We start from the raw sequence: 26,323 nt of genomic DNA, 5'->3' as shown, positions 1-26,323 counted from the left end.
CTGAGTTAATGCTTCAGGGGACGATAGTGTGAGTGGGAGATCGAGGAAAGCAGCAATGTCGACCGGTGGGCATGTATCCCTATTCCTATATAGAGCGGCATAAAAGGTCTCAAATACTTGGTTAACCTCAGATAACGTATGCATATGCACTAGGTCGCCATAGTGTGTTTTTTTTTTTTATGAAGTGAATGCAGCAGCTCCCATTCGCCTGGTGGACTGCTTTAGCCAGCAGCCTACCAAAACGTTCACCCTCCCCACAGCACCTCGCTGCTGCCAGGCCGTCAAGGAAGTTCCCTTTCTGCATGGGCCTGAATGTATCGAATGCTTTAGTGACTTGCGCAAGCAAATTGAGGGGGGTTGAGCAGAGTGCTGCTGTTTCTAGTGGCAAAGGCAATTCTCGCTGTCCATATCTCGCCGATAGTCCTGAGAACCCCAAATTCGGTGGTGTAAGGGAGGCCTGGTATCACAAATATGACACGGACACAAGAGGTACAAGTTTCAAAACCTTTTTTCAATTCTTGGGGTTTGGAAAACCTCCTACTTTGCCCTGTAGCTATGATGGGAGAAGTCTCTACCATCACATAATAAAGGAAGCACAGTCCTAGTCAGTCTATGTCAAATCAAAATGGCCTATACTAACAAAACCCAATCCCTGCCGTATCTTTTATACAAAGTGTGAAAAGGGGAATGCGTATGCAAAGGAAAGTCAGTGTTCTAAAATAAAAGAACAAGGTGTTTGAGTCAGCACTACTCCATACGTTGAACATCCGTGTAAGGCGGCCCCGTAAACAGGATGACCCACTCTGGCACAGGTTATAAAAGAAAAGCAGTTAAAAACGTGGGTCGAGGCCCGCTTCGCCTTCCACGTTAGTCACTTATTTCAGTTTTTCAAAAGTTCTTTCAGAGTAAAACAAAAGTTCACATAGGTCTCCCTCTGTCAGGCTCGGAACTCGCAGTCCCAGCACTTGCAGGGGTTCCCTTCCCCGAGCTTTATTCACATTAGATGGGGCTTCCCTTCCACCTATCTTATTTCATATTCCAGGTCTTCCTCGGTCGGGCTCGGACCTTTCACCGATGTCTAAGACTTTTGAATGTGTGAGGCTTTTTCCATAGACCACTGCAAGACCACTTCGACTTTTCCTTATTTTATTTGCCCCAGCGTGTCTTGGTAGTTCTGGAACACCATCAGCAAAGTTGAAAGATCTTTTTTTAAAGCAATCACGTTTTAACTTACCTTTTCGACTGGATTAATCTTGACCATTACGCATTTCAAAGTTTGTTCCCTTTGTTGCTTTTTAACAAGACATTACACATTTCAAAGACTTTCTAGTGGGCTACTTCCTTTTGCCAGACCACTCCACTAATCTGTATCACTGGCTTTACAGTTTTCAGGATCTTTTAAAGTTCACTACAGATTTGCTTTCTTTCGCATCTCATCAGCACGAGCGCAACCTTCAATCGTAAGATCCACTGTTGCAGCTTCAATCTTTCCTTGACACAAACCGGACTTTCATGTCTTTCACTAACTCACAGGTTGTGTGCATACCTTTCTTTTCTCTGCAGCTTTGATTCACGGGTCAAGGTTGATATCGCAGGATTCGCCTTCCCAACTCTGCCGTTCACCCGGGAGGGTTTCTGGCGTCCTTGAAACACAATGTAGGCTTCTTCTTGTATGGGGTTTGTCTTTCTCCGTCTAGCCGTCACGGTTTCCCAGAGGCAACAACCTCCTGCAGGGACCTTCAGGCTTTCCCTACACTTCGCTCTGTTCCCTCTTCCGGTCGTCCTGCTTCAGTGGGCTCTCCTTCGCCCCAGAAGGTCTGCTCCTTCTCGTGTCTCACCTTGCTCAGTGTGTGTCTCTAAGTTCTGCCTTTTATCCATGTGGAGTGAGCTAATGGGTATCAGATGTATGTGATTAAGGTCAAGTGCATGACATTGTCTGACCTGATTAACGGACATGTCCAATGAGATATGCAAGTTATCCTCTTTACTATTAGTCGCCCTCTTCTTGGGCTCAGTGTTTGTGTAGAAAGGGGGGGGGGTTGGGAACGTTGGAGAATCCTATAAAATAGGAAGGGACATGAGAAAGGGGGGGAATACCGCATCTCACCATCGTTTGTCTCACCCCCACTCCCTGAAGATCCCTCGCCCAGGTGATCCGCCCGCACTGGTCAACCCCCAGGGTCCGGATCCAAAGGCGATGGCCGTGCCCTGGCTATCTGAGAGAGATCGATCCCCTGGCTAAGTGAGACACCCTTTGGTTTCTCAGAGTGCTCGGTGCTATCCTGTAGATGTAAGCCTTGAAAGCCTCCTGCAGCATGGCCACAGATGACACTGACCCCTCGTTTGTCTGAAAATAGAAACAGACATGGTCCTGTAGGTTAGATTCAAACGCAACATCTAGCAACGCTTGGGATTTAAAGAGCCAGTTGGAACCTGGATGTCTGGATGAGCTCCTTAGGCCCCGTCCCAACCGGTATTTTAAGGGGAGTGGCCGGAGAATGACCTGGGCAATATACCTACACAGGTAACCCCACAAGGAGAACATCTGAGACCAGCCACAAATTAATGAATGTGGGAGAGGGAGTTGTCCACTGAGGAGTAAAAGGAATATGCACGGTACAGGGGATTAAGGGCCCCCCACACATCCACCATACCCAGTTCTCTGATTTCATTCTGTATCATCTAAGCAGCTTTTGTAAGCATTCTCTGGCTTTGGCCAGACCTATCAAGGTCTATATCTAGAGTGGTGTTAAAGTTTCCACCCCACAGTATATGTATCAACGGATAGAGAGCCAACATACTCATAAATTCAGCATAAAACATGGGGTCGTTTACATTAGGACCATATACATTCAGCAGTATAATCTCCCTACCCTCCAACACCCTGTATACCAAAACCTATCTCTCCAGTGGATCCTTGTGGACTTTCTTATGCCTGGGAGAGTGCTATGGAGTGAAATTGGTACTCCCCTGGAATGCCTGGAGTATGCATTTGCCCCAGGTTTTGGCAAACCCCTCACATCCTACAGCCAGGGCGTGGCTCTCATGTAAGAACAAAAGTGTAGCTTTGTGGCGCTCAACATATAGCAGGCGTTTCCTCCTCTGAAAGGATTCCCCAGGCCCCTAACATTCCAACTCTGGCATGTGGGCTCACCCATATTCCAGTATAAACCATATTTGCCCTCCGCCCACAGTCAACTGCAAAAAAGTGTAACTAAAGTCATCCCCCACCCATTGCCTGCGTATCATTAGGGTTGCCACAGCTTGACCAAGTACATTTTGTACCCCAACTTGAACCCCTCCCTCCCCACCTTGCACCCTCAGCCCTCTCCCCCCGACCCTCCAATTGGAAAGATGGGACCCCAAAACCAATCAACTCAACAAACACTGCAACATTGCATGAAGCGCACCGGTGACCACCCGGGCCCTACACAAGACCATTTGAATATTGAGTATTAAACTGTAATATTTTTACTCATACAAATGGTAGCAATAGCGTGGTGTAATGGCACCACTACAAATACAGTGAGGTCAATAAAGAACCTAAAGGGTATGTATAGTTAAGCGAATCTTGATTGCCATGGGGCGTTGAGTAAACGTCAAACAAGACCCAGACTAGTGTAGAGACGGAGCGAGAAGCAGCATGTCCCAGCAGAATGTTCATCCAGGAACTTCATGGCTTCCTGCGGGAATGTGAAGAAATATGTCTTACCACTACATTCAATACATAACTTTGTCAGGTATAACATGGCATATTTCATGCACAAGTAACAAAGCCTCTTCAGTGACAAAAGCGTTTTCCTTTCCTGATGCACAGCCACCGAAAAGTCCAGGTAGATAGTTCAGTTCGGTTTAAGGATCATTTATAGGAAGCATTGGAAATTTCTTTTTCAAGGATCTCAACTTTAGAATTGTTGTTTTATTTAGGTTCATTATCAACGTATTCCTGAAGTGCTATAAACTGTCTCTGTAGACCAGAAGGGAGCTGATCCATTAAAGCCAGATCGTCGGCATAGAGAATACAACTTATTTGATTAGCAGCCAAAAGAGGAGGTAATGAGCGTGGTTTAATTAGTTTCCTCTATGTCCGAAATAAACAAGTTAAAAAGAATGGGGGACAATACGCAGCCTTGCTTGAGGCCTTTTTGCGTAGATATTGCAGTAGACAGGAGGTCTTCATTGTTTACTTTTATCATATCAATTAAATGGGATGGACCATCCCAAGAAGCTAATTTACACCATATCTGAGAATGATAACATACTGTCAAAAGCCACGGTAAAGTCTACAAAGGGCACGGAAACCACTGTCTCTTTACTAACCGCTATCGACTTGAATAAGTTAAGGATTAATCCATCATGGGTGGGGTCCCAGTTCCCTTCATGAATCCAGACTGAAATCTGTCAAAACGTCCAGAGTTTACCCCCCAAGTATAAAGTTGGCGTTCTAGCAATGAAGCAAAGAGTTTGCTCGGGACATCCAAGAAAGCAATCGGACGATAATTTTGTGCATTACCTCGATTGCACTTCTACAATCACAGATGACCTCCATGATTGCGGGATCATTTGCGTGACAAGTATATGTTTAAAGACCATAACGAAGATGTAAGACCATAAGGTGGGATTCTGTTTGGGTTGCATTAGAAAGGCCATCAGGGACTGGGGCGCACAATTTCTTTCTTTTGACATTTAAATCATAGATATCGTCCCTATCAAGGGGAAGTGACCAGGAAGTTGCAAAAGGTAGCATCAAGAGCTTCTTTGTTTGGATTTTAGCAGAATAGATTGCACTAAAGTGAGTCACCCACACCGACTAATCAATTGGGTTAATTTGAGCAGAGGCTTGTAAATTGGAATCAAGATGTATTACCTTCCAAAATGCTGCTGAATTTTTACTAGCTAGGGCTTTTAATATTATGCAGAGTTACGAAGAAAAAGGGTACTCTTATGTGACCGTAACTAGTTTTTATACTGTTGTATTAACAATCGACTCGCATTCAAGCTCTTGTCCGTGAAAAATGGGCATAGCATACGTAAGTAAACTCTTTTCTGCATCTGGACACCCTTGTCAAAGATGTGTTTTCGTTTAGAAATACGTTGGTTTAGGCGCATGGACTTGCTTGTAGAACTCCACCAGAATGTCAGTATAATTAAGCTTAACAAGATGCATGTAAGGCTTTCTCTAACCTATTATATTTTACAATGTTAATTTCATTCAAACGGTTAGAACCGTTGTTAACAAGAGCTTAGTGGGATAAGTACATCTAACAAAGCGCGCACAAGGGATATCGCAGGATAACACCAAGGGTTGATGGTCACTAGAGGCTAAATCCTTGATCTCGGGGGATGTGCAATGAGAAAGAATCTCTTCTGTAACAAAAATATAATATAATATTGCCTCAGGGGACCATAGGTCCAAGTGAATTTAGCTGAGATATCTCCACAAATGGTTCCATTAAGCTGTAAGAAATCCCAGGTCTGCATCAATAGGGACCATGCTGCTCCTCTCTAATGCTGCTTTCCTAGAGGCAGATGTTTCCAAGTTAATGGGCTCATAGTTTACACAGGAACTATTAAGGTTGCCACAAATAATTATATTGTCAGACTTGCAGATATTCTTCCACTTGAACAAAATGTCCTCAATAGTATTCAACAAAGCCTTTTGTGTAATACCAGCTAGATTCCAGTAAACATTAATAATTGGAGTAGTGCATATATGGGTACTGATCTGGATCCCATAAGAGTTCCATCGCTTGAGCAAAGGGGTTAGAATGACCCCAAACCATAGAAGAAATGTTTAAGCTGCTGCAGAGGCCAACCAGCAAACCACGAAATGGCGGCCCACCAAGCCCGTAAAAATGCAAGATTAAGGCATCCTGAATAACCATCAAGAAGTGGTGTCTTTAAAAGCCAGGTTTCTTGTAAAGCAAATATGTCAAAGGCCTTAAAATTGCATAACTTGTCCTAAAATAAGTAGACCTGTATTTTTCCTTTTAAAAATGATTAGATTTTATTATGGGATGGTTAAAGCTACGGGAAGAATCCGGCTTGGTTACTGTGGAAAAATCTGAAGGGTTGTAGCTGTGCGCTAATGGCTGAGACGTGGCTTGTAGCAATAGCTGAGCTATTAGTTTAGAGTCAATATGAAGAATTACTCGATCAAGGACATGATCGTTAATTAATTCAACTTGTTTGATGTCCTTAGAACAAATCCCTTTCAAACAATCGATGGAATTAAACAATAACACTACATTTGTTCGGTTCAGGATAATATGATCCTTAGTTATAGGCAATCTTTCTAACATAAGGTGTGTCGCCCGAGTCTCGTAACCATGCAAGGAAGATCTCGTAGGCAGTAGAGCTCTTTGAAATGTTTTAAATTAGAGGTAACTCCCAGCCTTTGTTCTTCCAACGTAATAAAACTGGCTTCCTCACCAGGATCTTAAAAAGGGGGGCCTAGATGGTGACGGAGCTCTCTGCAAAGATCTTTTTGGATTTGGATAGAGTTCCCTGTCGACATTCTTTGGACTGCCTCATTGGAATAGGTAGAAGTATTAAGCAAACGGTCTGACATTTCTTCAGTGGACTCAATTGACCCCCAGCCCACTGTTTTTCAAATGGACAAGTTCCTTCAAAAGTCCCTGGTACTTGCTGGACTGAGTATTACGGTTCCTTATTTTTCTTCTTTCCTTTAGTTATTTTGATATTATCCACGCGTAGTCTCTTCAAATGAAAGAGTAAGGTTGTGTAAAAATGTGCACAAATGTGCACAAGTCGCTGTACCATTTGGATCCAACCAACTTCTTGTTTTTTTTTTATTTCTTTGCTGCCGGTGCTGCAGTGTTTCGCAATTTATTTTTTCCTTCTTGGATAGCATTGTTCGGTTCTGCTTCAGGAACAGAAGTTGATTGTTTTTGTGAGATAAGGAGAACATAAGCGTTGATGAAATGTGCCTCAGGATTCCTTTTTAAAATGCTATCATGATTGCTCTGTTCGTGTCGCGCCAAACCTGATACTAGAGATCCTACCAGCTGAAATGAAGCCTGTTGAGAGTTATATAATACCGGAGCCTTTTCGGGTTCCTCTTTATTCAGGGTGGCTGTTATTAGCCCTCCAAGAAAGACATCTTAGAGTTTGTAATAGCGATCATTGTTCTTTCTCATTCAGGCTAACATTGATGTTTGCATAAAACTGTACCAACGAGTTCAGGACGTAATTCAAAGCAGAAATTACAGTGGTGCCTAGGAGAGGCATGCAATTTGAGTCCGACATAGCCAGGGAAAACGGCGACGGTGAAGGTAAGGAGACAAGTGTGACTTACCTCAGTGTTATAAGTTAATTTAGGGGACAATTCACGAGAGCATTGCTGGTCTGGAGCTGCCATGTCAGGTCTAACAGGGACTCTCTATATAGCCCCTTGAGGCAGATTTAATAAAATCGCATCCAGGATTAAGGTCTTCTTGATTGAGGGAGAGATCTTGCAACACATTAGTAATGCATAAGGGTTCAAAAGTCACTTTTGTTGCCGAAGAAGGAAGTGATTTTGGCATATGAAAGGGTTATCAAAGTACTTTGCATTGGTCATTTCACAGATCCATCACTAACTGGTAGCTTGGGTGTAGAAGCACATGCCACTGAGTGGGCAGCCAGAGAAACGGGCCCACACTGGGCTTTCTTGAGCATCTCCACTATCGCAGGCAATACTGATAGTAGCAGTGGAGCCTATGTCCTTACTTTGCAAATCCTAAAACGCTGACATTATTATAATTGTTGGAGAAAGCTCACCAGAGAATCGATACAAAGTTTCCACTTGACTTTATGGCTCGCCGTTGACTGTAGATGACTGCACTCCTTTGCACATACGTGCAGCACTCCATGCGGCCATGGGGGTTTTTATGTGAAATTTGTCTCTTCCAGTAACATGGCAACCAGTGAAAACGGTCTGGGCTAAGCATACTGCTCACTGCAAATGATTCCACTCATTTGCACTCACGTGACATTGTAGGAGTGAAGCTAAAGTGATCTATCACTTGTAACCCTGTGATGCAAAACATCATTTTGTTTATAGCTACTGTGGTAAGTCATCCATAGGGGATGGACAAGAAGACATCGTTCAAACTTAGACGTTTCAGTTAAGAAAATAATGGCTCGCCTATCCCTGCAACTTAGATGATGGTTTTACTAAGCTTCAAAGGAAAATAATAAACTGGTGCTTCTCAGGACATCTTACAGAAAAAAAGCTCGGTCCTTTGTTTGAACCTAATCTACCCTGGTATCTAACCCTACCACTAATAACAGAAGCATGAACTTAGCCTAGAAAAGCATTACTACCCTCTTTCATGGCTTGTGGCGGCTGGTTTCTGTGGTTCTCTCTTTCAGGCCTTGGCCTACTGGTAGAGTTCAAGGTTCAAATAAGTGCTTTATACTTTCTCTCTTTCTAGAAAAGGGGACTCCTGACCCCCACACAAATGTCCTTATCAGTTCAAAAAGTTCAATCCTCAATTGGAGTAACTGGTCTTGTAAACCGGTTACTTGTTTAGTACAACAGGCTCTGTACCTCTGTTTAGAATCAGTTTCTTCTTCACCCCTCCAGGGTATTTCCGTCTCTCCTGGTTTACTGTATCTCTTAGCCTTGCATGGTCCTTCTGGCTCTTCAGCCTATCTCGCCTTGGCATTGTTCTCACCCTTCCGTGGGGTACCTGCTAGTGTCCCAGCCTTGCAAGGGCTAGCCAGCATCTCGTACCATCTGGGTTTCTTATTGCTTTCACCCACTCGTGGGGTATCTGGTGGCTCAGCGCGACGTTGAGGATTCAGCCTCTCCGTCCTTCTGCAATTCGTATCACTCACCCCCTGGTGGGGTTTTGAGGCTCAGCGTGGCTTGGGCTGCTCGGCCACTCAGGCTGTCTCTTATTGTTTTCACCCCCTTGTGGGGTATTTCAGGGCCTCAACTGCCTCCTCCACCGCTCCTCTGTCAGCCGCTTACCTGGCTCTCAGTGGCTGTGCTCCTTGGAGGAGGCAGCTTCTCCGTTTGCTGCAGAACCGCGCTTCCAAAGTCTTTGTGGTTGGCCTCCCTGCTGCGGTTCCTACTATCTGTGACCAACAGGAATTGGGCATTGTAACTGCCGAACGCTGGTATGCCGTTTCGACGGTGGCAGTCTCTCGCTTTCTCAGGGGCCCTGAACTCCTTGTCTCTCTTCCCTCCTGGGCTTGGCACACACTCCTCTGCAATCTCTCAGCAGCTTAAAGAAATGGGCGTATGACTGTCCAATTAGGACAGCTAGACCCCGGGTGGGAGCAGGTTCCATTCAGGCACTCAGACAGACAAAGGAGCTGTGTGCTGCAAAAGTAAAATACAGATGACTTAAAAGAGATATAGAGGAAAGTAAACGCCATAGAAAAAGTAAAACCGAGAGAACAGAGTTCCAAAAGGTAGAGCCCAGAAGAATGAATGAGTGGAAAAGGGCTGCCCTCATTCAGGATATAAAGAAAAAGTCCAGAAGTCCAGCAAAAGGTGCGGGGGTTATCACTAGGAGAGGGGATGAAGCACAAAAATGATAAATCTCCCTAACAATATGCAAATGGACATTTCTCCTCTGTGAAAGTTAGTGAGCTAAAACCTGGTTGTAAAACCTCCCTAGTGGGCACCTTCCCATAGAACAGGTTATTTGGCCACGCTTGTTCTCGGCAGACCTTTTTGTTTTGTAATAAAATATTTACCTGATGATTCCTTGTCACCCCCAGTGAGATCCTGCTTGCCCTGGCCCCTACGGGGTGTTGAGCATAGCAGGCTCATCTTCCTACTCCCAAAGGGGGTTGTTACGTATACAGAATTTCGGATTACCGGACTAGCAATGAATGCTGGTCTTCGAGGGGAGAACCCCACCAGACCCCCACCTGTGGTTTAGCCCACAGAAAAGTCTTAGCATCCTTCTTATGACACACTAGCACAGGGTCGTTGCTCAGAAACTTGATGTCTCCTCCTTTTTAGCTGAGTGCAATACCCTTTCTTTACCTGCTACAAAGTATTATGGATTGAATGGGCTTGTTCGTTTATGCCTCATGGAACTCAATGTAAACACCCTCCTTCAACCCTATTACTTAAGCACATTGATTCAACCCTGGGACATTATTATATAAGATGTAGCGTCATGTTGACAGGGATAGAGCAGAACAAAACAGAATGGCGCATAAAATACATCTGCACATCATTTGCACAAAATGTTCATTGAGTCAACTGCTGTTATGTAGATTAATACATTTTATTAAAGAAACCTACTATCTCTTTGTCTTTAATGAAACACCCAAAAGGCAAATCAATCTTTTTACACAGTACAGGTCACATTTCTATTCATTCATATTCATGAGCAGGGGCTGCACTAACCACTTTTCAACAAACATCCTAAAGCTCTGTTCATGACGAACCCATGGGAAAAGCACAATTTATCCTTATAAAGCTTAAAGCATCCATACCAATTTCAATCGGTACTAGGTCAAAACTTTTTTCTATTTTCTGAGAAAAAAACACTGATTGAGAACCTGGTGTGTGACCGCAAGGAGCGCTCTTTCTAAATCGAGCGGTCACGCTCCTGCCACACACGAGTGCGTGCAGGGACTGACTGGCTATGTGAGCCCCAGCAGACTTGTCGCAGGGGTGAGAGGTGAGTTTTGCAATGTATCTGTGTGTGCGTGTATGTGTCTGTGTGCGTATGTGTGGGGAAGATATATGCTCAGAGGCGGGAAGGGGTGGTGGGTGGTGGGTGGTTTATGTGGGGGTGTTCATGGGGATTAAACCCCTGATTAACAAGAGAAACAAATGGGCCAAAAAATCTTTGTTTGGCTTTAAAAGGCGGAAAAATGACATAGAACCTTTTGAATCAAAGAGTGTGATGCTGGAAATGCATCTGAGGGACAGGGCCTCTGAATCCTTGTCCTATTACTGTTTTTACCGTGTGTTCTGTTATGTTTTCTGCCCAAGAGTCCATGTGGGACTCCTGGCAGTGCAGCTCTCTCTTTTGGTTTGGTGAACAGACCCATGGGATACCCTTATGGCACCCATGGGTAGGGGTACAACCCTGTGCCCCTAGTGTATGTTTTTTTGGGCACCTGTGGGTGGCCCACAGAGCAGGGTATGGGCTGGTGGCAGCTCCATGCTGAATTGGACAGGTGCTCTGGGTGTCCTCCATTTTGGGATACCCAGGCCCTGCCATTGGGATCTGTTGATTCCTGATAGGAAACAAGATGGCCCCTGTGGCCTCTTGCTTTCTATTGCCTGTTATCTTGTTTTTCCCAAAGTCCTGGGAAGCCCTGACTCTGTCCCTTCCCCCTGACTGGCTGTTGGGTGGAAGTTCCATATATGGTGTTGTTGTGAAGGCCCAGCTAGACTGGCTGGAGCCTTCCCAGTGACTGTATGTTGTGGGTACCTCCTGTGGGTGGGACCTGGGTGAATGGAGTGTGTGACCAATATACACTTCTTGTTGTGGTTGTCTGGTTTCTGGCATGAGAGACAAAGACTGAGACAGCCCTGCCCGAAACTGGCCTGAATGCAGTGTGTAGTGTTGAATGGCTGGGTACTTGCCCCAATCCACATTCCTTGTTGTGAGTGTCTGAAAGGGAGGAGTGTGGCCTGAATGCACTGTGTGCCTGATTGGCTGACTGACTGCATGAATGGCCTGCAGTATGATTGGCTGCTGTGTGTGTGCCAGCAGTGTGGATGAGAGAGAGGATAGTATATCTGGGGACCTCTCACCACTGGAAATGGTTCAGAAGGAACCATTGGTTGAGAAGTGACCATTGTGTTCAGAAGCGTCCAGAAGCTGAGTCTCCACTCAAGAGTAACTGGAACTGCTGATCCTCGACGTCCAGCTGGAAGAAGAAGACTTGCTGTGGCATTTGCTTCGACCGATCCGAAGGCTGACGAATTCGTCGAGGGCTGACCCGAGAGAGGACCTGGTAAGGCGCCCTCTTCCCGTGCTCCGAGGGACCATCGAGCACCGCTGAATTTCGCCGAAGCGCCCTGGAAGTCAGACCCTCGAAAGGCTGCCGACCCGAGACGGGACCGCCGAGGAGATCGAAGTGAAGCACCCGGACATCGACGCCGTCGAAGTCCATTGCCGTCGACCAGGGTTCGCAGGTTTGTGTAACCGCTGGAGGCCCGTCGAAGTTGTGTTGCCCAGCCGTGGGAACCACTTGACGCCGTGCCGCCGACGACCGGAGCCGTCCGCTCCTTTGCCACCCGACGACCTCAAAGACTCGGACGACTCGACGCCCTTGCTGGGCTCCCGTCTTTACAATCTTTGCGGTCCAGAACTATTGTCATCGAGGTGCCCCGCACACCTCCGCCTTGCAGGACGCCGACGAGCACCGCTCGGACGAAGCTGCCGCCTCTTCGACATCGTTCTACCTCGTTTGTCGACGGACGTTCGACGCCCCGTGCCTCCCGCTTGAAAGGGAAGGCATTCAAGAAGGGCCGTCGATTCCCCGTCGCCGAACAGCGAGTCCCTCGACGTTTGTCGACGCCTTTTAGAGGAACTCGACTCCACCAGGTACATTGGGGGGGGTAAAAACATTATAGGAGAGAATAAGACTTGCAGAGCAATATATGGACTGGGCTTGTGTTATATCTTTCTTTACAGGTTGCCCAGGTGGGGGGGATCTCCACACAGAACTGTGCCTAGTGGTAGGGGTCAGTATTCTGCCTATTGCTCAACCCTCTTATTTTCTCTCCTCTCTCTATTGCTGGTTTCCCTCTATTGGTCTGTGTGACATTGTACAGTATTGTTCATGCACTTCAATGAGATCTAGGGTGGTACCACTTTAGGATTGTAAATATTTGCTATTGTAGATTTTGCCAGAGTACAAAGTGAGTTACTATGATAAATGTACATAACCTTAACTATTGATTATATAAAGACTGTGTGCTAACCAATACAGAGTGTGGATATTCCTTTGTGGGGGCTTGGGGATACACCGTACTTAAGAACCAGCCTGCATCACCTCCTGAGAAGCTAGGCCTTGATTGCTCGACCATTGCTACCGAATAGAGAATCTTGGCTGGGGTCTCCTGTGCCTCTCCTCCACCATATATGGAGTGGGAGTACAGACACCCCCACCGGTCGTTGAGGCCCGTTCTCTCACACTGGTGGCAGCGGTGGGATGCTTATGGTTTTAAGAATCAGTGTATAACCGTGCCACTTACAAAGGATATTTGCCCTTTATTGAATTAAGGTTTAGTTGTGTACAATTACAAACAATGGAGTCTATTGCGAATGGCAAATTAACTCGGATGAGCTTGGAGGCTCTCCAGAGTGCTTGTGAAGCTAGGGAGTTAGACTTTGTGGAGAAGTCTAGGGCTGAGCTGATAGCTGCCCTGGTGGACTACCAGACTGATAGTGAAACTCTTGATGAGGGGGGGAATGCAACCAATGAGGACTCTGCCCCTGGGGTTTCTGCTGAATCTGTTTCTGGGAATGCCGCCATTCCTGCTGCCTCTATTCCAAACTCCAGCAATTCCTTAGAGCTTGAGTTATTAAGGATGAAATTGGCCTTTGAATACCGCAAGTTGGAAATAGATGCTGAGCTTAAGAAAGAGGAGTTGGCTCAACAAGTGGAGCTCAAGAATAGGGATCTTGAACTCAAAAATAAGGACCTTGAATTCAAGAGCCAGGACACTGAATGTCAGAGGATCCAGCTAGAGAAAGCTAGAGTGGAGACTTCAGCTAGAACCAGTGAGAGTGTCAGGTCCCCCGCCACCAAGTTTATGAAAGATTTGGTTGGTGTATTTGTGGAGGGTTCGGATATCCTCCAATGGATTGAAGCGTTTGAAATGGCTTGTGAGATTCATGATGTGGATAAAAGAGATTGGGCAAAGTGTTTGTTAAGCAGAGTGCCTCAAACCGGGTATGACTGTATTCTGAAGCTGAGTGTGGAAGAAAGGGGTCAGTACGAGTGTATGAAGTCTGCTTTGATTGCCAAGTTCGGCAAGACACCTACCCAATACCTTAGAAGGTTCAGGGATTTTAAGAAAAAGGAGAATATGCCTTGGGTTGACTGGGTGAGTGCTGCGCACATGAACATGATGGGGTGGATCGATGGATACAAGGTTAAGACTTTTGTTGAATTGTCCCACCTCTTGTTTTTTGAGCATTTCTCTGAAGCCTGTTCACCAGAGCTGCGTCAGTATGTGGCTGACCAGAACATTTTGGACCCCTTACGCTGGCTAGGTTGGCTGACAAGTGGGTCTCCCACCGGGTGTCCCCTAAGGACTCCAGTGGGAAGGACAAGGATAAGGAGAAGGGGGCCTCTCAGAAAGCTGAGGAGTCCCCCAAGCAGTCAGTCGGGTAAACCAAAACCTTCCTCTCCTAAGACCCAAAAATCTAGTGGGGATAAGAGTAGTGGTCCACCTGCTGCAAAGCAGGCTCCCAGTGGTTCCAGTACCGTACCCCGCACTCCCGGCGCTTGTTGGGACTGTGGGGCTCTGGATCACAGAAGGGGTGACCCCAAGTGTAAGGGTAAGGCACTTGGAGTACAGGCTGTCAGCCTGACCTACCCTTACCCCGTGTCTGAGGTGGAGGCCACTGTCCTCCCCTCCTCTGCCGGGATCACATTTGGTGCTCCGGTGGAGATTTCCTTAGTGTCCCTTGGGGCCTGGGACCAGTACGCGGAAGTACTGGCGACTATCCCACAGAACACCCGTAGATTTTTGAGAAGTGTCCTCTTGAATGGCCAGCCTTCTACTGGTTTGAGAGACACTGGGGCAAGCATGACAGTGGTGGACAGGACCCTGCTCAGGCCAGAGGACTATGAAGGTGCTCCTCTGCAAACCACCAGGTTAGCTGGTGGGCCTCCCAAATTATCACCTGTAGCCTTAGTCACACTCATGATTGGCGACGAGACAGCGAAGCTTCCTGTCCTGGTTCAGGACAATGTCCCTGCAAACATTTTGTTAGGGAATGATCTAGTAGAGTTGGGGTTGATCTCGGATGGTCTTCCCATGATTGCTGCTGCAGTCACTAGATCACAGGTGACACCTGGTCTGGCTGTGGGTCAGATACCCGAGCCAAAGGCGAGGCCTAAGGCAAGAAGAAGGAAGACCAAGAAGGCCACCTCTGTGGAGGGAGCACCTTCTCTTCCTGCTGTTCCGACAGCACCCATTGGGATCCATGCTCCGGACGGGCTCGGTCCAGTGGAAAACCCAAACTCAACTCCTTTGGGAGAAGAGGCAGAAGACTCTCCTGTGGGAGAGGTTCTCAACCCGGAGGATCATCCCGACCTTCAATGCTTGTTAGCTGAAGGGGGACCCTCCCGGGCGGACTTCTGTAAGGGACAGAGAGAGTGCCACTCTCTCGAGGGACTGAGGAAACAGGCCCTGGCCCAGGCACAAGGAGAGGTGCCTAGGAATTTCCGGATTTATTGGGAGGGTGAGCTCCTTGTTAGTGAGCCCACTAAGCCTGAACCTGGTGCCCGCAAGAGGTTGGTGGTACCCCAGGTTTACAGGCCCTTCCTACTGCAGTTGGCGCATGAGGTGCCCTTGGCTGGTCATCTTGGGACCAAGAAGACTAAGCAGAGGCTCTCTGCCCATTTCTACTGGCCACGGATGGGAGTAGAAGTGGAGTCCCACTGCAGGACCTGCCCAACTTGTCAGTTGTCTGGCAAGACTGGAGGCAGTGTCATTGCCCCACTGCAGGCGTTGCCAGTGGTTGGCACCCCATTTGAGAGGGTGGGCATCGACATCGTCGATCCCCTTGACCCTCCCACTTCAGGTGGACATCGGTTCATCCTGGTCTTGGTAGATCATGCCACCAGGTACCCTGAGGCGATACCCCTTCGGACGGTTACGGCCAAGGTGGTTGCCAGGGCTCTCCTGGGCATTTTCACCCGTGTTGGATTCCCCAAGGAGGTTGTCTCTGACAGAGGATCCAACTTCATGTCGAGTTACATGAAAACCATGTGGAAAGAGTGCGGGGTAACCTACAAGTTCTCCACCTCTTACCACCCCCAGACCAATGGTCTGGTTGAGAGATTTAACAAAACTCTCAAGGGCATGCTAGGTGCTTTGGAAGAGCCCCTAAGGAGGAAATGGGATCTCCTCCTGCCATGCCTGCTGTTTGCTTACAGAGAGGTACCTCAGGAGGGTGTTGGTTTCAGCCCCTTTGAGTTACTCTTTGGACATCCCGTGAGGGGGCCCCTCGCCTTGATCAGGGAAGGCTTGGAAGCCACTCCTCCGGGTCCCGCCAAGCAAGTGGGGGACTATGTGTTAGGCCTCAGGCGGAGGATGACACACATGATGGGTCAGGCAACAGCAAATCTCAAGGCCAGCCAGGAATTGAATAAGTACTGGCATGACCTTAAAGCCTCACAAGTGGATTGGACTCCGGGACAGGAAATCCTTGTGATGGAGCCTACCAAGCCTAGAGCTTTGGCAGACAAGTGGACTGGACCCTTCAGGATAATCTCCAAGATGGGCGAAGTCAATTATCTGGTTGACATGGGTGCCTCTGGGGTAGCTCCTCAGATATTCCATGTCAACAGGCTCAAGCCTTTCCACAGGCGAGCAGAGGTCTCATGTCTCTTGCTAGCTTCAGGGCAAGAAGAGGATGAGAGTGAGCCCCTTCCTGATTTGTTGCATAGCAACCCTCAGGATGGCTCAGTGGAGGGAGTACATCTCTCTCCAGATTTGACAACAGAGCAACAGAGGGCCTGTAGGGCTTTGTTCCAACAGTACGCCTCTCTGTTTTCACTGACGCCAGGCCTTACACCGTGGTGTAAGCATGAAATTGACACTGGTGACAGTGTGCCTGTCAAAAGCAGGTGCTACCGTATGTCAGATACCGTCAAGAACCACATCCAGGCTGAGGTCGCCAAGATGTTGGATCTGGGTGTTATTGAACCCTCAACCAGTCCCTGGTCCAGTCCAGTGGTCCTTGTCCCCAAGGCAAGTTCCCAGGCGGGTACCAAGGATTGGAGGTTCTGTGTGGACTACCGAGGAGTCAATGCCGTCACCAAAACTGACGCGCACCCATTGCCCCGGGCTGATGAGCTCGTGGACACCATAGGTGCTGCCAAATTTGTGAGCACCTTTGACCTCACCTCAGGCTATTGGCAAATAGCTCTGACGGACCATGCCAAGGAAAAGACGGCATTCTCCACCCCTGGGGGACTCTACCAGTTTAGGGTCATGCCTTTTGGGTTGAAGAATGCCCCTGCCACCTTCCAGAGATTGGTCAACCATGCGCTCAGTGGGCTGGAAGCCTTTTGTGTGGCTTACTTAGACGACATTGCCGTCTACAGTTCCACCTGGGAAGAGCATTTGACGCATCTGGATAAGGTGTTGCAGGCCTTGAAAAGGGCTAACCTCACTATCAAGGCCACCAAGTGCCAGATAGCTCAGGGGAAAGTTACCTATCTTGGTCATGAGGTAGGAGGGGGTCAAATCCAACCTCTCTCCAGTAAAGTACAGGATGTACAGAACTGGGAGACTCCCACTACTCAAACCCAGGTGAGAGCCTTTTTGGGGCCTCACTGGGTACTACCGCAATTTCATGGCAGACTATGGGACCATAGCTGCCCCCCTGACAGCTCTAACGTCACCCAAGCAGCCTAGGAAGGTTAATTGGACCGAAGACTGTCAGAGGGCCTTTGATGGCTTGAAAGAAAGTCTGTGTAGGGCACCTGTGTTAAGTGCGCCTGACTACAGCCGACCCTTTATCGTCCAGACGGATGCCTGCGACACCGGAATTGGAGCTGTCTTGTCCCAGTTAGATGACAAAGGGAGAGAACACCCTATCATATTCATCAGTAGACAACTCAAGGGTAGAGATCTTAGGTGGGCTACTGTTGAAAAGGAGTGTTTTAGTATAGTTTGGAGCCTTAGGCGTTTTAGGCCCTACCTTACCGGGTCTACCCTCAAGGTCCAAACAGATCATAAGCCCCTGAAGTGGCTTATGCAGATGAAGGGTGAGAACCCGAAATTGCTCAGGTGGTCCATTAGCCTGCAAGGGCTAGACTTCACCATAGAGCACAGACCAGGGAAGAGTCACGATAATGCAGATGGCCTTTCCAGAAGGTATGTTGACCGTCTGGATGAGGGTGTCTATCCCGTGGGAGATTAGACACCCTCCACCTCAGTCTGGGGGGGGGCGACTGTGATGCTGGAAATGCATCTGAGGGACAGGGCCTCTGAATCCTTGTCCTATTACTGTTTTTACCGTGTGTTCTGTTATGTTTTCTGCCCAAGAGTCCATGTGGGACTCCTGGCAGTGCAGCTCTCTTTTGGTTTGGTGAACAGACCCATGGGATACCCTTATGGCACCCATGGGTAGGGGTACAACCCTGTGCCCCTAGTGTATGTTTTTTTGGGCACCTGTGGGTGGCCCACAGAGCAGGGTATGGGCTGGTGGCAGCTCCATGCTGAATTGGACAGGTGCTCTGGGTGTCCTCCATTTTGGGATACCCAGGCCCTGCCATTGGGATCTGTTGATTCCTGATAGGAAACAAGATGGCCCCTGTGGCCTCTTGCTTTCTATTGCCTGTTATCTTGTTTTTCCCAAAGTCCTGGGAAGCCCTGACTCTGTCCCTTCCCCCTGACTGGCTGTTGGGTGGAAGTTCCATATATGGTGTTGTTGTGAAGGCCCAGCTAGACTGGCTGGAGCCTTCCCAGTGACTGTATGTTTTGGGTACCTCCTGTGGGTGGGACCTGGGTGAATGGAGTGTGTGACCAATATACACTTCTTGTTGTGGTTGTCTGGTTTCTGGCATGAGAGACAAAGACTGAGACAGCCCTGCCCGAAACTGGCCTGAATGCAGTGTGTAGTGTTGAATGGCTGGGTACTTGCTCCAATCCACATTCCTTGTTGTGAGTGTCTGAAAGGGAGGAGTGTGGCCTGAATGCACTGTGTGCCTGATTGGCTGACTGACTGCATGAATGGCCTGCAGTATGATTGGCTGCTGTGTGTGTGCCAGCAGTGTGGATGAGAGAGAGGATAGTATATCTGGGGACCTCTCACCACTGGAAATGGTTCAGAAGGAACCATTGGTTGAGAAGTGACCATTGTGTTCAGAAGCATCCAGAAGCTGAGTCTCCACTCAAGAGTAACTGGAACTGCTGATCCTCGACGTCCAGCTGGAAGAAGACGACTTGCTGTGGCATTTGCTTCGACCGATCCGAAGGCTGACGAATTCGTCGAGGGCTGACCCGAGAGAGGACCTGGTAAGGCGCCCTCTTCCCGTGCTCCGAGGGACCATCGAGCACCGCTGAATCTTCGCCGAAGCGCCCTGGAAGTCAGACCCTCGAAAGGCTGCCGACCAAGACGGGACCGCCGAGGAGATCGAAGTGAAGCACCCGGACATCGACGCCGTCGAAGTCCACTGCCGTCGACCAGGGTTCGCAGGTTTGTGTAACCGCTGGAGGCCCGTCGAAGTTGTGTTGCCCAGCCGTGGGAACCACTTGACGCCGTGCCGCCGACGACCGGAGCCGTGCGCTCCTTTGCCTAAGAACATTCAATCGAAGGAGACTCTCGACCGCTTCGTCGACCGCTTATCCTGCCGGAGAAAGTCGAGGACGACCAACGCGCCGAGGAGAAACCTGCCGGTGGGTTTCCCGCCACCTGACGACCTCAAAGACTCGGACGACTCGACGCCATTGCTGGGCTCCCGTCTCTACAATCTTTGCGGTCCAGAACTATTGTCATCGAGGTGCCCCACACACCTCTGCCTTGCAGGACGCCGACGCCCCGACGCCGACAAGCACCGCTCGGACGAAGCTGCCGCCTCTTCGACATCGTTCTACCTCGTTTGTCGACGGACGTTCGACGCCCCGTGCCTTCCGCTTGAAAGGGAAGGCATTCAAGAAGGGCCGTCGATTCCCCGTCGCCGAACAGCGAGTCCCTCGACGTTTGTCGACGCCTTTTCGAGGAACTCGACTCCACCAGGTACATTGGGGGGGTAAAAACATTATAGGAGAGAATAAGACTTGCAGAGCAATATATGGACTGGGCTTGTGTTATATCTTTCTTTACAGGTTGCCCAGGTGGGGGGATCTCCACACAGAACTGTGCCTAGTGGTAGGGGTCAGTATTCTGCCTATTGCTCAACCCTCTTATTTTCTCTCCTCTCTCTATTGCTGGTTTCCCTCTATTGGTCTGTGTGACATTGTACAGTATTGTTCATGCACTTCAATGAGATCTAGGGTGGTACCACTTTAGGATTGTAAATATTTGCTATTGTAGATTTTGCCAGAGTACAAAGTGAGTTACTATGATAAATGTACATAACCTTAACTATTGATTATATAAAGACTGTGTGCTAACCAATACAGAGTGTGGATATTCCTTTGTGGGGGCTTGGGGATACACCGTACTTAAGAACCAGCCTGCATCACCTCCTGAGAAGCTAGGCCTTGATTGCTCGACCATTGCTACCGAATAGAGAATCTTGGCTGGGGTCTCCTGTGCCTCTCCTCCACCATATAGGGAGTGGGAGTACAGACACCCCCCACCGGTCGTTGAGGCCCGTTCTCTCACAAAGAGAACCTGCAAATTCTAGGTGTCCAAACTTAAACTAAACAAAAACATCCCCTTTCAATGCAAAAATGAAATGCAATGCTGCAATAAAATGTCAAATGAGCCAATGCATGCAAAAGTAAAATGCAATGATAATCAATGGTAGATAGTCATCCATTTCAGAAATGTAATAACCAGCAAGAGCACCAAATCGATTCAAGCTATTCCCCTGCAATGTAACCTTTTGAATGTCTGCTTCCTAAACCTCCCGTACTCTCTAGGCTGGACTATTGCAACAGCCCCTCCCTCAATCTGCCTAAATCCCCCCCATGTCCTCTTTAACTAATCGGGAATAGGACTGCAAGACTTATCCTTGGCCTCAAGCCCAGGGACCGTATCTCTCCAGCCCTGAAATCTCTCCACTGGCCCCCGGTTGTTCTGAGGATCAAGTTCAAGACCCTCTGCATCATCCACAAGGTTTTCTGGGGCCTGGGACCACGCTACATCCAACTCTCTCCCTAAATACATCCCTGCTAGAGCCCTTCGCTCTTCTAGCTCAAACTCTCTGCATTTTCAGATGCTTTTCCAGGCATTGTGTCGGGTGTGGGGGGGGGGGTTTGGACGGGGGAAGGAGGAGGCCGGGGAGGGGAAGATCTTTCTTCCACAGGAGCCTTCCTCTGGAATGGCCTCCATGCCCCTCTCAGGCTTGAGCCAGATCTCCTTATGTTCCGGAAGCTTCTGAAGACCCTCCTTTTCACTTCTTAGTTCCCGCTCCCCCACTAATGTCCCCCTCTGACACTTTTTGACTGTCTGCCTGGTTTCTGTCTGAATCATGCAGGTCACCAGGCCCTCCTTGGCCAGTTTACCCCATCACCTCGGTCTCCCCTGACACCCCCCCCCCTGCCCTCTCCCCATCCCTGTACTTGCCCTACCGGGCTCCCTCCCCAGTACTAGTCTGGCAGGGCCTGCACCCCTACTGAGCCTGGTCCAGCCCCGTCCTGGCACTTAGCCTGTGGACCTTCATTCCCTGCACTCCCCTGGCACTTGTCCACCTTGCCTCACCTTAGCACTCGCCTAGCCCAGGGGCCCTCTTCCCGCCACCCCTCTCAGCACTTGCACGTTTTCCACTCCGACCTGCCCTTCCCTTCCCACTTTAGCATTATCACATTCCGCTCCAACGGCACTCCTTCTCCCACCACCCTGCACTTCTTGTTACTGCACTTGCACAATCCGAATGACCCTAGGCCTAGTAGGACTGTTTTGTTATTCTTCATCCTTGTTCTCCCCCCCCCCCCCCTTGCTTTTTGTCTTGTGGTGCCTGAAACACCATTTGCTGTATAGGCATATTATAAATACCCAATAAATAAAAAATAAAATCAAGCGAGACATTCCCTGTGATTCTAGCCTGTCTGGGTATGACAGGATCTTCTGACGGCATACTTTGCTTTTCCCATCTGCTTAGCCAGCCTCCCATCTGAATAGCCAGCCTCCTTCTTTTCTAAGATGTGCATGGCATTCTATACGTTTTATTGGGAAACCCCCTAGTTAAACCCCCTGATCCATATACTCACATGTCACTTGGACAGTCTATCTTGGTCTAAAGAATCGAATGCAGCTCTATGGTACAGGGACTCTGCCTATAAGGGGTGATGCGCATCGATTATTCCATTGTTACGCCCCCACCAGCTTCACGTATGTTAAGGTACCAGCTTCTAGTTCGATAAACCATGTTTAATGCACATTGGTATATCTTGTCGCACGCAAAAAGATTGTTTTGATTTTCTGCAGCAGAGCTAAGGTCACATTTGATCTATGCCCAGAAAAGTGTTTCTGCCGATTGGAGCAGTCCTCTCACTAACATAAGCCGACTTGAATATTTTATGTACAAAGTGCAAGGTTCTTTTGCAAAGCATCCCCTTTTAAACGGTATAAAACCAAAATGGCCTTTTGCTGCTTGCTGGCTCTTGCTCATTATAGAATGCTATGCAGAACTACCTTCATAAATGAAAATGTGTCCTAAAAGCAAACATCCCACTGAGGTTTTTTTTTTTTGCAAGGTAAAAGCAAACTCATTCAGGTTTTCTAATGTATGCAGCTTTCAGTAATCCATGCTTCTTTAAAGCGCCATCATGCATATTGTTCCAAGCGCTTAGCACATTACCTATGTTATAGCGTCATGGCACTATATTCTACCATTAGTACCTGGCCATGCCTAGGTTAGCTTTGCTTACGTTGGGGGAATTTGAGCAGGACATGGTGTCTCATATGTTGCTTCCGACACATGTCAGGGTGGCTCCCCTTTGTGGAGAAGGGAATGATTCGTCACACTACTCTAGACAAAGAACAATGCTTGCTTAACATTTCTCAAACAATTACAGGCATTTAGATTGTTTTTAAAAAATGTTTCCCAAGAAGCGATACATTTTTCTCTTAAATAAGCAGTACATGTATTCCTTAAGCACTAGGTAACCTGCTTTAGAACATGTTCACTGACTGTTATTTAGCTTTTTAAACATGTTCGCGCTCTATATATATCGCGGTGCAGGGATTAGTAATTGTTTGAATGAGGCCTTTTGGAAGCAGTTTGCTTTCTTAATGAATGCTTTTCATTTTGGCCCGGGATTGGAAGGGATGTTTATGCCCGTGCAGCACAGAAGAGCAGCCTTTTTTTACTCTGATTTGACTGCTCCCTCTTCTAAGAAGGGGCGCTTGTGCCAATGCAGTGCAGAGGCCATGAGCTGTTTCCGAGTGGGTAATGTGGAGGGAGGTTGCAGAAGTTGTTGCTTGTAGCGTTTTTTTTTTGCTGTAGCAGCAGTGATATTTGGTTTCTGTTTGCTGCTGTGAACTCACAGTTGTATACAGTGACTGTTCATGGGCTGTTGTGTTCTCACAGCTATACACACATGCTTCGACACTGCACTGATTGCAGCTAGATTGTCTCCGACACTGGATGCATAACTCGCCATTCCTCCTGTGTTACAGGGTCTGATGTTTGGATATGCAACTGACGAGACTGTGGAATGTATGCCCCTCACTATCGTGCTGGCCCACAAGCTTAACTTCAAATTATCCGAGCTGAGACGGAATGGCGAGCTGCCTTGGCTACGGCCCGATTCCAAGACCCAGGTAAGACATTTTGTTTTCTTGTCTTTCTCTCTTTATTATAATTTTTTTGTTTTTATAAGCTTGCCACATTTGTCTGTCGTGCACAGATCAGCACACCCGATAATTTGGCACTATTGGGTCTAAGAAGGGCAGGATCATTGAACCCAGAGCTGTGAAGGAGGAGGGGGGCGGGGGATTATCAGTCAACCTTCTGGAGTAGTCTTTTACTATGGTCTATGTGTCTAAGATACTTTGTGGGGGAGGTTCTCTTCTTGGGACAGTAGCAGCTGTTTGCAAGGTTTTGGCTCTAGTTGCTCATTAACAATTTTTCAGCACATGTTGCCTCAGAAGCTGTTGGCCCCAGTCCTATTTAATCATTGCCATACTGTGCTATTTGCATTGCTGCTTGGACACGGTGGTGAAAATTACTTCTAGATTGTCGGCATCATAGGCTCTTGGTGACAATATGCTTCATTTACTAGAGGGAGGAAGGAAGGAAGGAAGGAAGGAAGGAAGGAAGGAAGGAAGGAAGGAAGGAAGGAAGGAAGGAAGGAAGGAAGGAAGGAAGGAAGGAAGGAAGGAAGGAAGGAAGGAAGGAAGGAAGGAAGGAAGGAAGGAAGGAAGGAAGAAAGATTGGGCTAAGTGGGGAAGGCGGGATAGTGGGGTTTCGGGCTAAGGAGAGGTTGGGATAGTGGAATGCGAGTGGATGAAGCGGGGGAAAGACTGGAGTTATTGCAGAAGAGATGCGTGAGGTGCAGTGAGATGGTGGGGAAAGACGGTGGAGACATGTTAAGCAGGTTCAATGATTAGATGTGTGTAGCTTTGAACAAACCCTGCCCAAGCAAATATTACCAGATGACCTTATGGGAGGAAAGCTGGATTGAAAAAATGTTATGACTCAGCACCCGATTTTTGAGAAGGTAGGACTGTATTACTTTGTTTGGGCCAATGGTATTGAGTGCTTTCCTGTACCCAGTTATGTAGTTATTGACGTGGCACACTTTTTTTCCAACAGGAGCTTTAGAGAGGTGTACGAGGACCTGAATCTGAAGGTCTTGAGTTTCCTCTCCAGCTCCCCTTGCTGTATCCTTACCAAGGCGGTACATCTTTGTATGTTTAGATTGTCTAACCTACATTGTCTATCTCCTTCTCCCATTGTCTGTCCTCTTTTTGTTGCAAGTAAATGGCCCAATGGTGTAGGTTGATGACCTCTGGTTGACAACACTGCAAATGCCTATTCTGGCCTCTTCTATTTTGCCACTAACTGGAGGACTTCCTTGAACCTTTTGTGTGTGTTTTTTTTTTCTTCCTTTTTCGGTTAGGTTCATTTCAAACCACCTTCTCTGCATGCTTAACCAGTTTAAAGACCGGAAAGTGAAGATATGCCCCATGTCCAATACATATTTTAGTCCTTAGTCACAACATACATTTTGTAGCATCTGGTGGCAAATGTAGTGACCAAACGCCAAGACTCTGCTTTTGCTGCTCACACGTTTCCTCTTTCAACTGTCCGGTTTGCTTTCCCTGTTCATATGTGCTAATCTTGCCTCATCTACTCTGGAGCCTATACCATAAATTTAGTCTCCGATTTCAAAAGTCCATTAACTTGCTGTCAAGAGACTAGCCACCTTCTAAAGCGATACTTATTTCTTCATTTGTAGAGCGCAACAGACACCATCAAGTTGCTCTCTTGGCACTATGAAAGTACTTTAAAGCTTAAATACTATAGGACTGCCATCTCCTTTTTCACACCACCCCCTCCGATGGACACAGCTCTCTAGCTCAGGAGATCACTCATTTGGGGTTGGCAAAGAAGCCTCCTAAACAATATATGTCTGAGCTAGGCTCTCTATGCAGATCGCAACATTTGGACTCCCCAAAAGAAATTGGTAAGAAATAGTCTGCTGTTATTGTGGAGAAGTGACATTCATGGTGGAAGCGAGCGACGCCTGGCTAGTAGCTTACAGTCGGAAATTCTTCTCTTTGCTAAGGACGGGAGTTCCAGTGCCATTTCCTTGTTCCAGTTGGTAGTCTTTTTTACAGCACTAGGAAGGAGGCAGTGACTTGTTTTACTATCCTATACACGCTGCACTAGGTTACTCATCAGAACGCCTTAGCTCTGCTAAAAGTTTTAAACCAAATTTCCACGTACACCAGTTTTTTTGGGTGTTTTTAACTTGGGCCTTGTTTTTAGAGTTAAGCTATCTCAACGTTATTTCTTTCCTGAATCTTTTTTGCCTAAGTTCGGAATATCTATAGAAACAATCTTCAATTTTATTGTTCCTTTCTTTTTTCTTTTTCTTTTTTTTTAATCCACATATTGTTGCTTTCTTATCGGAAATTATCTCCAGTAGTCCCACCACTGTCAGCAGATGTTAGGGATATTTTCCTTGTGCTCCGTTTCTAGGGCTACGGAATCCTGATACTTGCGGGGTGTTTTTCCTCCGAGTTCATGACTCTCCAAGTGGTAGAATGGACAGGGCAGCGAAGGAAACCCTCCACAAGATTTCAGCTTGTGTACAAGAAATACTTTCATCACACAATAAGTGAAGGTCCACAACATAGACCTGTAATATTTATTTTTTATTAGACTAGTTGTGACCCCACTACTGTCCTATATTAAGAAAATGCCCTCGCACTGTACCCCACAGAACTTATTTAAAGGTGAAATAGACGCACTGCCTACCAAAAGGAAAATGGGTAGAACATTCTTCAGTCCTGGGGGA

General features: G+C 47.5%; 1 protein-coding gene across 2 annotated transcripts in view; it reads left to right on the top strand.

The window, feature by feature from the left end:
- Window positions 1–26,323, top strand: part of LOC138472790 (S-adenosylmethionine synthase) — a 327,300-nt gene that overhangs the window by 108,049 nt on the left and 192,928 nt on the right. For both annotated transcript variants that reach the window (XM_069611138.1, XM_069611139.1), the window contains exon 5: window positions 23,475–23,618. In XM_069611138.1, the coding sequence (XP_069467239.1) occupies window positions 23,475–23,618 (144 nt within the window). The remainder of the gene's footprint in view (window positions 1–23,474; window positions 23,619–26,323) is intronic.

Source organism: Ambystoma mexicanum, chromosome 8 (assembly GCF_040938575.1).
Source record: "Ambystoma mexicanum isolate Mex_15411 chromosome 8, UKY_AmexF1_1, whole genome shotgun sequence".
NCBI classification, from domain to species: domain Eukaryota; kingdom Metazoa; phylum Chordata; class Amphibia; order Caudata; family Ambystomatidae; genus Ambystoma; species Ambystoma mexicanum.
This window is presented reverse-complemented; position numbering and strand designations above follow the sequence as displayed.